The 17,262-nt window shown below is 39.1% G+C and overlaps 1 protein-coding gene across 1 annotated transcript in view; it reads left to right on the forward strand.

Moving 5' to 3' along the window:
* LOC127618817 (rap1 GTPase-activating protein 1-like) overlaps positions 1-17,262 on the forward strand; it is a 130,355-nt gene that overhangs the window by 17,891 nt on the left and 95,202 nt on the right. Inside the window, exon 2 of the mRNA XM_052091451.1 lies at positions 11,536-11,571. Within this exon, the coding sequence (XP_051947411.1) occupies positions 11,536-11,571 (36 nt within the window). The remainder of the gene's footprint in view (positions 1-11,535; positions 11,572-17,262) is intronic.

Consider the following 17,262-nt stretch of genomic DNA (forward strand, 5'->3'; position numbering starts at 1 on the left):
GCAACTGACCTCGCCCTCCGGGCCACGAAGGTCACAGTGCGGGCACTCGGACAGGCAATGGCCACCCTTGTGGTCCAGGAATACTTAAGTCACACCACCGTGGACGCAGACCCTTCGCCACCGCGACTGCATCGCGCATGGGATCCTGGCTGGCCGGTTCTGATGAGACTAGAGGATGCATTCACACCACTTGCCCCCCCCCCACCCCCACACCCCACCACCACGGATGCAGGAACCTAAAATATTATGATGGCTTATGGGGCATTGGGGAAGGTTACGTTCAGTCTGACGCACCTGCTCCTTTGGCTCGCAAGAGTTTGCTTTGCACCTGCATCAGCAGTTCACGTAACACGGTTCATTGTCGTGGCATTATTGAATGGGACCACTATTGTCACTTCAATTGACACAACGATGAGTGAGTGACAGACGGGGAACATCTAGGATACTATTGTAACCCCTGTTCCCTGATGGAGGGAACAAGACTTTGTGTCCCCCTTGCCACGACACTGTACCAAACCGCTTTAACGGCTGAACCTTATTCTCGGCTCCTCAGAATAAAACATAACTAACAGATGCACAATTCCCTCCTTTTATACCAGTATGTCCGGGGGAGGAACATGTTAATTCCATTGCTCCCGAAAGAAGCCCCTAGTGTCACTACAAATGACACAACGTCTCGTTCCCTCCATCAGGGAACGGGGGTTACAAAAGTAACCTAGACGTTTTCAGAGTGCACAAATCTCTTTTTTGTTTGTATACTGCATACAATATACTCACTGAGCACTTTATTATTAACACCTGTACACCTACTTATTCATGTGATTTATCTAATCAGCCAATGGCAGCAGTGTAATGCATAAAATCATACAGATACAGATACAGGTCAGGCGTTTCAGTTAATGTTCACATCAACCATCTCAGTGATTTCAACTGTGGCATGATTGTTGGTGCCAGACGGGATGTTTTGAGTATTTCTGTAACTGCTGATCTTCTGGAATTTTCACGCACGACAGTCTAGAGTTTATTCCGAATGGTGCCAAAAACAAAAAACATCCGGTGAGCAGCAGATCTGCGGATAGAAACTCCTTGTTGATGAGAGTGGTCAATGGAGAATGGCCAGATTGGTTCGAGCTGACAGAAAGGCTACAGTAACTCACATTACCACTCTGTGCAATTGCAATGAGCAGAAAAGAATCTCAGAATGCACAACACGTCAAACCTTCAGACAGATGGGCTAAAACAACAGAAGGCCATGTCAGGAATTTTATTAGGATCATAGTCTTCCTAAAAAAGTGCTCTGTGAGGAAAACAAACATGGCTAGAGTTCCTTTTAATTTGGCAGTATCATTGATCACACTTTGTGCCATTGTCACAGAGACTTGTAGAAGATGTTAGGAACTATCATTGCTTATATCAGCTGTTCTCATCCTGTCAAGCTCCAAAAAGGGAGCCACTATACCAGTATACTGTAAATCAACTCTCTCTCTCAAATCACTCTCACGGAGAAGAATTGCAAGGAATATAAAGATTCAAAGACCTCTTAATCATTTAGCTTCCTTGACAGTTCTATTAAAAATTATTTTAGTACTATAGAGAAAGACATATTTGGAAAAATAAATGGGAAATAATAATGCAATTGACTGTACTGTCCTAAGCAGTCTGTTGGAAACTTATGGGAGACTTAAACTTGTTTGGGAAACCATTTTTAAAACAGCTTAAATGTTCATGCTCAAAATGTGTTGACTTTTATTGTGCTGTATCGTAGTTCAATGGAAAGGAGGAGGCGAGAGCCTGCTTGTCGACATAAATAATATTTTAATTATAAACTGAAACAAAAGACAAACACACACACACACGACGGACATGTCCGTAAACGATCTCTCTCTCCTGCACAATCCTCCGCAGTCGGCCTTTATCCCTCTCGGAGGCTTGATTAGCCTGATAAGGTTTGTAGAATCATGACCTGGCCCCGCCCTCCGCACTGCCACATTCCTCCCTCGTTCTCTCAGGCATGGGAGCCCCCAGGATGACGTACACCCCCCTCTTTCCCTGGGGGAGGGCGTGCCCGAAGCCCCGTCTGCCGGCAAGTCATCCCCGTCCACCTGGATGAGGGAGGGGACAAGGGTAGGGAAACAGAAATAATAAAAATGGGGGGGTACTTCCTGTAACAGTGTAGTACCCCCCCCCCAAAACACTGTAAAATTTAAACGAGAGGGAAAAGGCCAACATGGAGCGGGATTGAGAGAGAGAGAAGAGAGAGATTGAAAAAAACAAACACTCGCCAGTTCTCCGATACGCTGTAGCTTGTTCCTCGGCCACTCCTCCACCCTCTAACGGATGATAGACGCGCCAGCCTCTGGCAGATGGAACACCGTTGGGGTGGATGGTAGTGGCGAGAACTCTACTATGGCGTATCCCTCCTCCATCCTGGATTTCGACACCAGTGTAATGTAGTTCGATGAAAAGGAGGAGGTGAGAACCGGCTTGATAATATAAATAATAGCTTCACTTAAAAAGACACAAACACACACACATGATGGACATGTCCGTAAATTATCTCTCTCTCCCGCACAATCCTCCGCAATCTGCCTTTATCCCTCTTGGAGGCTTGATTAGCCTGATAAGGGACCGGGTGTAGAATCACGACCCGGCCCCGCCCTCTGCCCTGCCACATGTGCATTTGTACAATCAATGCAAAGTGTCCTCATGCTTTGAGACAGTCAGCTCTTCCCAGACCTTTTTTTTCTTTTAAAAAAAAACCTATTCTCATTTCTTTGCAGAGGAAATGAACCATAAACAGATGATGCTTGTGAAAGAGTATTTCTAAATTATATATTAGATGCAGCAAGTTCGTTGTGCTGTCTAGCCTAGCAGCCCTGAAGTGTTCAAGACATGATTTATGAGGCACCTGCACCCTGTTACCTTGTCAGAGGGATCATAATTAAACTTAGCCATGTGATGGTCAGCAAGCTGGTGTTAGGACTAAATCAGCTGTAATGCCTGAAATTCAGGAGTAGGGTTGCCACGGTGTTAGCGGATTTACTCTGTATAAGGGACAATACCGGTGTGAAATTTGATAATGGGTAAAAGGGGGAAACATTATGAATGGAACTTCCAATATCAATATAATAGGCTGAGAATAGAATAGCCTTAAACAAAGAAGAGTTGCCTAATGAAGAGTTTGTGACCCATGATAAATGAACCTAAATATTGCATTGAAAGACAGATTGTAACGGATCTCTACTTGTCTGGATAAGAAGGACCGGGAGCCGGGTGCACATCCAACGTTTTACATTTTATTAAACAAAACACAGACATAAAACATTGACTCACATACACAGCGTCATTGTTTCTCTCTCCCAGTGTCTCTCTTGACTGCAGCTCTGGTCGTAGCTCTATCCCTTGCCCGCCATCGCCGTAATCACTAACAGCCGGGTGAGATAATTCTCCCCAGGTGAACATCTCATCCTTGTTCCACGCCGTCATCACTCCGCCCCACCTGCCTGGTGTCTCTCTCCCGACTACAGCTCTGTCATGGCTTTATCCCTTGCCCCCAGTGGTTCCTCTGGCGGACGGCAATAGTTCCTCCGTCCCCTGGTGGACAGCAGTGGTGACTCTGTCCCCTGGCAGATGGGAATGGCTCCTCTGGTGGACGGCAGCGGCTTCTCCATCTCCTGCTGGATGGCAATGGGCTCCTCCTCCCCCTGGCTGATGGCAGCGGCGAGTACTCCCAGGACAGTTTGCTCTTCCTCATTCCTGGGTTTTGGCACCAGTGTAACTGATCTCCACTTGTCTGGGTAAGAAGGAAGCGGGAGCTGGGGGCACATCCAACATTTGAAATGTATTAAACAAAACGCATAAACATAAAACATTGGTACACATACACATCATCATTGTTTCTCTCTATCCCAGTGTCTCGCTCCTGACTGCAGCTCTGTTCACGGTTTTATCCCTCGCCTGCCATCGCCGTAATCAGTAACCGCTGGGATAGATCATTAGCCCCAGGTGTGCATCTCGGCCTCGCTTAGGACCGTCATTGCTCCACCCCACCTGCCCAGCCCCACAGATGTTCTTTACCAACATATCAAATTATACAGGCAGCAAAGAAACACACTTAATTATATTTTTAAGAACAGATGACAGAAAAGCCGTCTATGCGCATGTCTGATGCACTGTTTGTACCGAGGCGTGCAGTCTCGTGGAACACGCATATGTAAAAGTTTCTCTCTTTTCTTGTTTCGTGTTTTTGTATTGCCTAAACACCCTCCTGTTTTAAGAAAAAATCTAACAAAATGTTGTGTGGTTTATGCTTAAAACAAGAAACAATTTGCCAGAGGTAATTCTTTTTTATTTTTATTTTTTTACCTAATTCAGTATTCTCAGAAAACTAGTCGTTCCAAACCTGCAAGACATTCATTTGTCTATGAAACACAAAAGTTAGCCTCAGTCACCATTCACTTGTATTGCATCTTTTTCATTCAATGAAAGTGAATGGTGACTGTGGCTAACATTCTACCTAAGATCTCTTTTGGTTCCACTTAAAAAAATTAAGTAAAACGGGTTTGGAACTGTTCCTGTTCGATTCCAATTCAACACATCATGCTGAAGGAAAAAAAAAGACGTTTGTATAATATGAAAGAACACACTTACAAACCCTTCCAGAGACTGATATATTCATTACCTGTGTTGTTCATGGTGTTCACTTACTTACAAGCAGTCCATCCAATTAACCTGGGTAACATTCATTTAATCCACAATGCATAATGTGGCATTTTACTGTTGACAACACTAGGGAGGAAACCGCCTCAGTATGCATTCTGTATGAACCGCTGAGTCCCATTTTAATGAATTTATAGACAAAGATATGTCATTTAGAATATTTGTAAAAGAACTGCCATGTCAAAAGATTGTTCATACATTCAGTTCTAATGAGGCAAATATTTGGCTTAGTGTGCATAAGCTGGCGGCTAATATTAGTTGGCTAATTACTTAAGGCTTTCAAGCACGCAGTTATCTCCTATTGCTATTTTGGCTCAGTCAAGGCTTTACTTCAAAGTTTACCATCACACTCAGACTCAATTTCCCTTTTATAAGAATCAGTGTAACAAGAGAGGAGGTGAAGTTCAGTCCAAGGTTGAAAAAATATACTCATGTGGGCTGCTAACACCCTAAAAGGGTGCCAAATGACTGTAGTTCTAACACATCCTTGTTGTTGTACTGTCAACACTGATTTGTGGCCATCTGACAAGGTCTTGAATACATCATAGATATAAGTGCTCATAAATATTGTTGACAATGTATAGATTTGTCACTGCATTATTTACATTCAGCTGGATGGCATCCTGCAGGCATCTTTTGTATATTTTATCTCTTGTAATGTTTTGAGCACATTTGAGTGATGTACCATTTAGGTATCTGAGCAACTGGAGCTTTTGCTGTTTATTTGTGGATATGAAGCAAAGCTTAAGACCGTGAGCACATTTCAGCTGTAAAATTGTCAGGCCTGACAACAAACATGTTTTATAAGTTACACAAAGGAAGGGAATATCCTTTTGCCAAACAAATACAGTTGCAAAAAAAGTATACAGTATGAAAACTATGGATTTTCCTGGATTTCTGTATAAATTTGAAAGTACAACATACAATGAAAAATATAAAGTCTGCGATACCTTTTAACCAATTCAAATGAATGCACAGATAAATAGGAACTTATACACATTGCATACACTGTAAAAAAAAAAAAAATCCTGTAGAAAAAACATATTCTGGTTGCCAGAATAATTATGTAGAAAATACAGTAAAAATGTAAACAACTTTACAGAACAACCTGTACATTTTACAGTTTAAAATGGTTGTAATTTACATGACAATGCTGGTACTGTAAATAAATAAATTAATTAATTATATCTGTGAAATTTATGAATGAATACAGTAAAACATTTCATAAACTTGATGAAGCCTTCTGAAACTGTACAAATCTGCTTTTTACTTTATAAGGTATTTGTTAATCACTGTAGTAACTACAGAAGGGCACATGATGACATGAAGTTCATCAATAGTGGCTTTTCCAGGAGCTATGACCAACAAACATGTAGAGACAGTGCTCACTCACACACAGAAACACTAAATACCATCAGGGTAACATATGTGAGATTTAAATAATGCAGTAAACATTAAATAAATTACATCAAATATAACACAGAACACCCCAGTGTACGTAACTGATATTAAATAATAAGATGAAGCATTTATGTTTTTACTGTAATTTTAACAATAATATACTGTAAAAAGTACATGTACACACATTAAACATATTGTACATTTTTACCATTAATTATACAGGAAAATCGTACTTTTTACATCAAAAAAATTAACATTTTACAACATTTTATCATAGAAACTACTGTATTGTCTTTTAAAATATATAAAAAATGTTACTGTATATTTTACAGTAAAAAACATTTGTCTGTATTTTACTGTTAAAATTACAGACATTTTTTACAGTGTACTCTTGAACATGTATACACTGTGTATCATGTCAAACATTCAGGCCTGAGGATTAATGTATCAGAAAAACATTAACCCTTTCAGAAAATTACAATTCTTAACTGCTCATCAATAACTGTGGTGCAATGGATAGTGCATTGGACTTCTAGATTGCTAAATGTGGTCATTCAAAGATTGTGGGTTCGAGTCCCATCAGAGTCACAGCTTAAGGGCCAGTGGTAGCTCAGCAGTTAAGGCTCTGGGTTACTGATTGAAAGGTTGGGAGTTCAAGCCCCAGCACTGCCAAGATACCGCTGTTGGGCCCTTGAGCAAGGCCCTTGACCCTATCTGCTTCAGGGGTGCTGTTTCATGGCTGACCCTGCTCTCTGACCCCAGCTTAGTTGGGATATGCGAAAACAACTGCATTTAATTGGCCCTGTACCTGTACTCTGCACAATGACAATAAAGTTGAATCTTAATCATATGACTCGTGTGATATATTTAATGTTTTCTAAATTCATAAACGTTTTGTGTGGGTAACAGGCCTACAGACTGAAATTGCACATGTTGTCAGCCACTGACTGTGTCTTGTGAGACACAAAGATTTTGTTCTTGCAGGGGGCCCTTGATGCTTGATGCTTTTTGTCTGATCATGACAAGTCATGCAATTGCAAGGTATCTCGTACTAAATTATTTTCAACATTGATGAAAATATATAAACATCTGCAGACAGATGCATGATTGGGGTGGACAAATCACCCCCTTAACAGCAATTCTACACCATTGGATTTAACAATTGGTTTACCCTTCTTTGGCTGCAATAACCTCCACCTAAAGATTTCCTGTAATTTTAGAGCACAGTCAGGAATAATTTTGCACCATTTGTCTTTAAAAAATGGTTTGACATCAGCACTTTCCTTGGGATATCTGGTGTGAATCGCTCTCTTGAGTGTCATGCCAAAGCTCCTAAATCAGGTTGAAGTCAGAGCTCAGAAATTCTGTGACCATTTGATGCAGAAAACCAATGGGCTTTTTCCTGTAATTGTGTGGATTTGTGCACTAAATTTAAAATGGATAGCAATATCAAATATAAATCATCAATAAAAACAGTGTGAACTGAAGACGCATTCTTAACAAGGCCATGGTGTTCACTGTTCTTTAGGTCCCCTACATTGGTATCAATGGAGAAGTTTACACATTGTTCACTTTGGTTAAGCAAATAAAAAGTGGTGTGAAGATTTATGTCTGTACCTGTTATTATCAATGTTAATTTGTATGTTTGTTTAACTAATTAGAAGCCTCCATCTGTCACAAATCATTAAAAAAATAAAATAAAATACATGAAACTCTTTACAATAAAGTATGTTCATTAACTAACATTAATGAAGATACATAAGTGTAAAAAAATATATATATATATATTGTTCATTGTTTGTTCATGATATCTAATGTATTAACTAATATTAACGAATGGAACCTTATTGTAAAGCGTTACCAAAAAACTATCTTTGCAATAAAGAAACAATGCAAAACAAGTCAAAAACAAGCTATGAGTCAGAGTGAAGCTGTGAATGAACTGGTATCTGTGTTACACTATTGATGTGAGACTCTTCCTTCTTACCAAAGAGCAGTGCTGTTTTTAGGCCATCTTTGTGTAATGAGACCTGTATCTTGTGACTGGCTGTATTATTATTTAGAAACAGCAAATCACAAAAGTAAGCAAATACAGATCACAGACTGTATTTTTAAAGACTCAGTGAAATCAAAATGTAGCTTTTAGTTCATGTCTTTTAGCTTTGAGGTCTATATGCAAGTGTAGTTTTCCAAAACATTGACAAATTTACCTATTAGCACACATAGTATACACATAAAACAATTAAGGTCTTTCTCTTATGGGTAAATGGACCAAAGATATTTATGTCTCATCACGCTCTAGATATATTATGAACAATTAAATGCTATCTAGAATAAGAAAGTCTCCTTCCCCTAAATTATACAGCCATGGTCAATGTGAACCCCCATTCACAGTGAGTATTCTGCCTGAAAAACATTAAATGGAATGGAATGTCTCCTCCCCTCAATAGCATCAAACATGTATGGACTTGAGGGGAGGATTTGTTATAAATAACCAGGTAATGTAGTTTATTTTTGATCTCTACCCTTTGTGGAAACATGCAATGATGTCCCTGATTCTGAGTGCCACTAAACGTGTCAGCGTTTAACATTATCTGTGTCTGTCAGAGGACAATCAACATATGTGACATCGATTGTCCTCTGTCTATTATAAGGAAGTGCGGCAGGATAGCCAGTTCAAAATCCACTGTCCACTGTGCACAGCTGTCAACATAACACATTTGTTTTTCTATTTTTGTGGGGACTTTTTTTTTGTGTGTGTGTTGTTTTTATACTAAGCTAATTATATTTTCAATCCCCTAACCCTCACTCAAAACTTTCTGCATTTAAACATTTTCATTAAGACATTATTTAGTGTTTTAGTTAGGGGAACAATGTAGGCAAAACCTGACTGCACTGATGTTTTCAGTATAAGTGCTATGACATTCTGTCAGTGCTTTACTGTCCAAGACAAACAACCTTGTGTCTTTTTCTGGTTGTCTGGAATACTATGAATGTTAGGTGGTATAGTATGAGTCCTGATAGTATGCTGCCTAATCCAGGACAGACAGGTTCTTGGAAAGATGGATTCCCATGGCACTGCTCTAAAGCTATAGACACCATCACCTGTCTGGGTGAACAAGGGGCTATGCACTTAAAGTGACACGCTCTGGAAATATGAGAGTATATAAACAGCAGCAGGGAAAGCACACAGTGAACAACTGAGCTGTCTGGTAAATATCGTACAGATTATTTTGCATTTCCTTATCTACTGTAGCAGTTCAGCAGAGGTCTGAATATCTGTGATACGTGTAAGGAGTTTAAAATATAATTCTTTTATTGACAAGTGAGTGTTGCATTAACACCATCTGCTGGTTGACAAGATCATGTTTGAGTCAACATTTTTCCTACTCAATACTTGGCAGCTTTTTCATAGCATAAGGAAAAATATAATTAATTTAAATATTAACATCTGTTACAGTGTTTTTCACGTGGTTTTATGCAACTTAATTGCTTTCAACAGATGGCTGAAGAGAAATGGGAAAACAATTTGCATATAAGTGCACAGAATTTATTTTCCATTTTAAAAAGATTTTACTCCTTAAGAAAAAGTATGATTACTACTTTTAATAAAGACTGAGAACCATACTGTTGGATTACCATTTGCTATTTCTTGAAAATATATATATATTATTTAAACACTATGGTAGCAGTATTGAAATACACTTACCTAAAGGATTGTTAGGAACACCTGTTCAATTTCTCATTAATGCAATGATCTAATCAACCAATCACATGGCAGTTGCTTCAATGCATTTAGGGGTGTGGTCCTGGTCAAGACAATCTCCTGAACTCCAAACTGAATGTCAGAATGGGAAGAAAGGTGATTTAAGCAATTTTGAGCGTGGCATGGTTGTTGGTGCCAGACGGGCCGGTCTGAGTATTTCACAATCTGCTCAGTTACTGGGATTTTCACACACAACCATTTCTAGGGTTTACAAAGAATGGTGTGAAAAGGGAAAAACATCCAGTATGCGGCAGTCCTGTGGGCAAAAATGCCTTGTTGATGCTAGAGGTCAGAGGAGAATGGGCCAACTGATTCAAGCTGATAGAAGAGCAACTTTGCCTGAAATAACCACTCGTTACAACCGAGGTATGCAGCAAAGCATTTGTGAAGCCACAACACCCACAACCTTGAGGCGGATGGGCTACAACAGCAGAAGACCCCACCGGGTACCACTCATCTCCACTACAAATAGGAAAAAGAGGCTACAATTTGCAAGAGCTCACCAAAATTGGACAGTTGAAGACTGGAAAAATGTTGCCTGGTCTGATGAGTCTCGATTTCTGTTGAGACATTCAGATGGTAGAGTCAGAATTTGGCGTAAACAGAAAGAGAACATGGATCCATCATGCCTTGTTACCACTGTGCAGGCTGGTGGTGGTGGTGTAATGGTGTGGGGGATGTTTTCTTGGCACACTTTAGGCCTCTTAGTGCCAATTGGGCATCGTTTAAATGCCACGGCCTACCTGAGCATTGTTTCTGACCATGTCCATCCCTTTATGGCCACCATGTACCCATCCTCTGATGGCTACTTCCAGCAGGATAATGCACCATGTCACAAAGCTCGAATCATTTCAAATTGGATTCTTGAACATGACAATGAGTTCACTGTACTACAATGGCCCCCACATTCACCAGATCTCAACCCAATAGAGCATCTTTGGGATGTGGTGGAACGGGAGCTTCGTGCCCTGGATGTGCATCCCACAATTCTCCATCAACTGCAAGATGCTATCCTATCAATATGGGCCAACATTTCTAAAGAATGCTTTCAGCACCTTGTTGAATCAATGCCACATAGAATTAAGGCAGTTCTGAAGGTGAAACAGGGTCAAACACAGTGTTAGTATGGTGTTCCTAATAATCCTTTAGGTGAGTGTATATTGTGCATTATAAAAAGAAATGTACCACATGTATTGTTGACAATGAACCTGTCCCTCTGACTTAATCAAAACTAGTAAATTATTGTTAAAGTTTAACTCCACCTGATTTAGAACAAATTATACTTTTCAGAAATGTAACAGATATTGTAAAAACAAAATGTTATTTAATATACCAAACACCAGTATTGTAACATTTTTCATTGAATTTGCAGTGTGTTATAACATTGACATTTTGTTTATTATATAAGCTTTTGAAAAGTCATGTAGTATATTAACCAAAAACTTCAATGTTCAATTTATTTTTGAGATATTAAAATTTCCCTAAACAGAACATGAGAGTTTAACCCAAAATCTCTTAACCAACCACAACAGAAACAGCCAACTGTGATGTGAGGACAATATTTTTGATATTTAGACCACAGGCTGCACTCTGTAGATGAAACAGGTGCAAGAAATAGTCTTTAACTGATATTGTCTTTGTCCTTTCAGAGTTGACAAGACATTTTCCAGAGCCAGAAGTATGTGGTAAGTACTGTCTTTTTCATTTTACTTAACCAGAGCCTGAATCAGCCATTGCAGAAACCACAAGCTTTTATGCTGTTTGGCTGCAGGGTATCAGCCTGGACACAGTCACTGAAGAAAGGCAATTTGACTTGGAAGAAAACAATTCTCAGGCTCTTCATTGTTGTGGCAGGCTTTTTCTTTAGTTAAACTCTTTACGATTCATATATTTATAGCTTTTTTTGTTATGTTAAAATACCTATATAATATTATTATTATTATTATTATTATTATTATTATTTTTATTTTTTATTTTTATTTAGCACCTTTCCAATAAGCTCAAGGTTGCTTTACAATCAGTGTACATTCAATTATACCAACAAATTACAATGGTCAAAGAATACAATTATATAAAATAAAAAAAATAGATCATAGATAAATCAGTAGTACTGTGAGAAAAGATACTTTGAAGCTGAGACTTTTAGATGGAGATTGTGGAGATGTTACGGAGACTCATAGGGGATAAATTCCAAATTTTAGGTGCAATTGCACTGAAGGATCTTCCAACAAAATTTGAAAGACGAAATCTGGGGATAGAGAGCAATCTAGAATCAGAAGAACATGGACTGCATGCAGTTGTGTATGGATGTATCAGGATACATAAATATAGATGTACAAGTTCATGAAGAATTTTGAAAGTTAAGAGAAGTATTTTGAACAGTGTATGACATGAGACAGGCAACCAGTGAAGACTGAACAAATTTGGAGAGAAATGTTCAGAACGCTTGGTGTTTGAGAGGACCTTTGCCACATTTTTGGATATATTGCAATCTGGTAATGCTTTTATTGGGTAGGCCGATGAAGAGGCAGTTTCAATAGTCAAGAAGTAATGTTATGAAGGCATGGAGTAGTGATTCAGCATCCTTTGAACTAAGCATGGGTTGAAGTCGTGCAAAGTGGCGTAGATGGAAAAATCTTTTTTGGTGATGGTTTTTATATGAGTTTCAAAATTGATGCCAAGATTCTTAATGGTTTTGGAGGGTTTGATGGGATTTTCATCAACATCAATACAAATGTAAATATTTCTTGTGAGTGTTTGAAATGGTCTAAAACCATTATCTCTGTTTTATCATCATTATATATGAGAAAATTGCTGTTTAACAATTTTTTTTTTCACCATCAATACAGGCAATTAATGAGATGACTGAATGAACTGGATCAAATTAAGGGGATGTATAAATCTTTGTGTCGTCAGCGAAGCAGTGATATCTGAAACCATGACGACAAATGATTAGACCAAGGGGTAGTATGTAAACTATAAACTGAAGATGACCCAGAACAGAACTTTGGGGGACACCTTTGAGTGAGATGAGCAGTAGGGGATTTAAGTTAATTGAGATCAAATACTGTCTGTTGGTGAGGTAGGAAGAAAACCAGGACAGAGCTTTACCAGTGATTCCAATATCTGAGAGTTGAGAAAGGAGTGTGTTGTTTCTCTTTCCATAACAGAGCTCAAATCAAGCAGGATCAGAAAACTGAGGGACCAGAGTCAGCAGAAAGGAGAAGATCATTAATAATCTTCAGGAGAGCTTTTACCCGTACTGTGAAATAGACGAAAGCCAGATTGAAAAGAGTTATAGAGATTATTTTCTGATAAATGATATTGTAACTGGGAAGCTACAACTTTTTGCAATTTAGTGGTGAAAGGCAGGTTAAAAATGGGATGATAATTGAGGAGGGCAGATGGATCTAATCTGGGATTTTTAAGGACTGTTGTGACTGCAGCAGTTTTGAGTAGGAACAATGGCAGAGGCAAGTGATGTGTTTACCAGAGGTGAAATTGGATCAGAAATGACAGACAGTGTTTAAGAAGGGTGGTTGGGGCAGGGTCAAGCAGACAGGAAGACTAGTTAGATTATAAAATTAAACCATCAGCTATACGGCATCTGTAGACTGATTTTCTTCGAATTGTACACGTAGTGGCTCTGTAGTGCTATCAAAATATTTTTCTGTTTGTTTGAGCATCCCAACCAGCCTGACATAGCAACATTGAGTTTGGGGTTGGGACTGTCTGTCTGACCAACCAATGGAAGACAGGAAGCATGTTCAGGAAATCTGCTTTTTTTTGCAATTGTTTTTGGTAATACAAGTCATGCAGAAATTATTTTTTAACTTTAACTCTGTATCTTAAATGTCAAGATGTGTGGAAAGAGTCAGAGCCCCATGTGTTTTATTTGGCCAGTGGTGTTGGGATGAGAAAGGTCCGGTGCATAGAGGACATGCTGCAGTCCTGCTGCCTTGTTGCCACAGCGACCGCAGACAGCTCTGCAGTGTTGGCAGGACAGAGTGGCTGAAGCACACAGGCGACACTCTCACTCCTGTGTTTGTGTAAGTGAAAGTGTGGGTATTCTGGCAAGCAGTGTGTTAAGGTCTGCCAGGCGCAAATGGACAGCAACCCTTCCAGCCCTGATTGTCAGGTTTGATGAACTCTCTTGTGGGATAAACCAGATCTTCCCAGCTCCAGCAGTATCCATCCCTTCACACGGCCTTGTGCTCTAATCTCAGGACTGGCCTGCATTGGTCTCTGCCTCCCCAGCAAACAGCTTTTCTGGATGCAAAGAAAGGAACCTAGCTGCAGCCATCCTCAACTTTTTTTAATTTATTTTTTGCTGTCTGATTGAACAAACCACATTTGAGGATAAATCTGCTTTTCAGGTGCATCTGATCTGCTTCTTCAAGCTGACTTTTCATGGAGATTGCAACATTTACTGGCAAGAATCATTGGCTTTATGACAGGAGTTTGACAGTCTATTGCTGGAGTTGCGGTAAAGTTGTATATTTTGGAGCCTGTTAAGATTGCTTTGTTGTTTGGTGCAGGATGGAAAAAATGCTTAGTCATCACCAGCTAAACAGTGGCTAAAGTTAGGTGGAGAATTCACCAGGATAGAAAATATATTATCACTGAAGGACTGATTCTTATTCAAAGTAATGTTAGCATAGTGTAAATAATTGCTGATAGTGTAAATCAACAAAAAGAATTGCAAAAATATAGAAGGGTTCTTTAAAAAAGTCTGAATCCACATGTGAAAATGCTTCCAATTGTAAATTTGTAAATAGTTTTTTGTTTTTAAATTGGAAATTGTATTATTTGCATAACAATTTGTGTGAAAAGTTACAAATGACAAATGTACATGCATTTCAACATTCACTCAAGTTGACGTGTACTCCACAAGTTTGTGCAAAACCTGGTGACCCATTTTAACCCAGCATGATCTGAAAATGCTCCAATGAGCATCTTGTGTGCATTAGTAGAAACAAGGAAATCTGGCTTTTTGTGCAAAGGAGTTAACACGTTCAATATCACAAATTTGATTAGTGACCTAGAAATAGTGCAGATTATCTAAAGTCTATCTTATTTATTTGATGTCATAATTCTTTGCTTAAAATTTTTTAATAATTAAGTTAGATTTGGAATCCCAGATTTTCAGTGTGAACTCAAACTTTTAAACCCAACTGTATGTATGAGATACAGATACAATATTTACCATCAGTTTGATCTGTCTGGAAGGAAGAAGACACATTAGAGGAAGAAGCCACATTATCTTGTCAGAGTAAATCAGGATCTTATACTCTGTGATCCAGAATTAGGCCATAATCTCATCTGTAGGCCCCTTTGCCTTCCAACTGTGCAAGTGAGATCTTCAGTAAAGAGGACATTAAAACAGCAGATCTCTGTAAGCCTGAAATCAGAGAACCACAATGCCTTGCTCTCCCTTCCGAATAAGAAGGCCAAAGAAGTTCTGGTGAGTTTGCTTTCAGTCTGATCTTTCAATAATGGCTGAATATGAATAAAATGTAAAAATGTTGTGCCAGAAGCACATCGTTTTAAATTAGTGATCATTTAGTGGTCATTACAAGTTATTGTTCTCCTGGACTTGGGATACATTAACACGATGAATGGATTCAGATTGGTTTGCTTACTTAGGCACCTTGCTTAGCATCTCAAAAGCAATCTGCGCACAGATGAAACAGGAATGTTTCAATATTCTGCAATGATGCTACATTAGAAGAATGGTGAATGGGAGACCTCTATTGAAAGTAAATCAAGACACTTTTATCTGTTAACAAGGCATCTGCCTGTCTCTCTCACATACACTTTCTCATTCTCTCACATTCACTCATTTTCTCTCTTAAAAACATTTGAGTAATCTAGGTCACTGTCATCACCTGCATATAGCTGCATACTGTAAGCATTTTGTCCAGTGTTCAGCAGCTAGCTGAAGAGAGCTGTGGATCTGAGCCAGTACACACTGATGTCCACATGCACTCTACAGCTGATGAAGTACGAGGAAAAGCTGAAGCTGTTGGTTTTTAGTGCAGCTTTGACTATATAGTGTGATGTCATGTATAGGGAAGATCTGAAAGTATGAAATCTGTTGATCCATAAATATACTGATTTTGTGCTGAATTGCAATTGGAGTCGGATTTTAAAGTCAACATGAAATCGAAATTGACCCTATTTATTTTCTTGATACACATCCCTGGTCTTATTGTAAACGATTCTAGGATATAAGCCCATTTTTCGCAATCCAATCAATCTTGTTTAATATCCAGTTTCACGTTATAAAAGTAAAATCACACTATGAATTCGGCGAGAGTAGGTCGAAGGTTTTTAAGCTAAAATCGGTCTGTAATTACCGAAATTTGAACCACTGCCACAGTTGCCGATGCTGGAAGTGTTGTTAAATGTATGAGCATGTGTTAGCTCCAGTATCCATGTGACATGTCCAAAGAGTTGTGCCAGAATAGAGATGTTTTTCATGGCAAATTATGTGATACATTCAACAGGAATGCATATTTTATTTACCTTATACCCTAACCCAAACCCCAGGGATGGACTTGCCAACGGGAGCACCAGACCTTTTCCCGGTGGGACGGTCAAATAGTAGGCTACTCAAAATATTGAAAGTGTGACGAAACAGTGCTATCTGACTAAACAGCACAGTGTATCCGATGCAGCGCAAGAGCAGAGTAGGACTAGTCTCCCTCACCCACATAACACTGAGGAGTGTGTTTATAGTATGCACAGTTTTTATGCCGGTTTCGAACGTGGCTCACCAAATCAGAATTTAGAGTCAGACCTTCCCGGATTAAAATAACACTTTGATTTGCATTATTTGTTTTAGCTTGGGATCTAGGCATATTAGGATAAAATGTACATTATCATATATAATGTGAGATGAACAGTAAGCTTGAAGCCCAAATACCCTACATCACAACTCGTATAGTACTATATGCTCTAGCTGCATGTTTTTTTAACTCTGTATCATATAGTTCTCTCTCTCACAACAGCATCCAAGCCTAATGCCAGACCAGCGCTAAATCCGGAAGCACTTAGAGAACAATACGGCACTCAGATTACAGACTGCTGATCCCACAGTCTATCTAACCTTATCTTAGGTCAACTAAACCCATTCAAGGACCAGGGAGACTCACCTCTCATCCGTTAGCAGAAATGATACACACTGTGTATACTTTTCCTATTAACTCTTTGAACCTGAGTGTCTTGCTTTCATTAATCTCTGAATGACCTGGGGCTTTAAGAAGGCTGCAGTGACATGATGTTTGAGATGTTTGAAATCAATCAGGTATCTTTCCTGTTGCTCTATTTGTTCTTCCTTAACAACAATGAGACACCCAAGGCTTTGAATAAGT

This window comes from Xyrauchen texanus, chromosome 25, assembly GCF_025860055.1.
Source record: "Xyrauchen texanus isolate HMW12.3.18 chromosome 25, RBS_HiC_50CHRs, whole genome shotgun sequence".
Taxonomy (NCBI): domain Eukaryota; kingdom Metazoa; phylum Chordata; class Actinopteri; order Cypriniformes; family Catostomidae; genus Xyrauchen; species Xyrauchen texanus.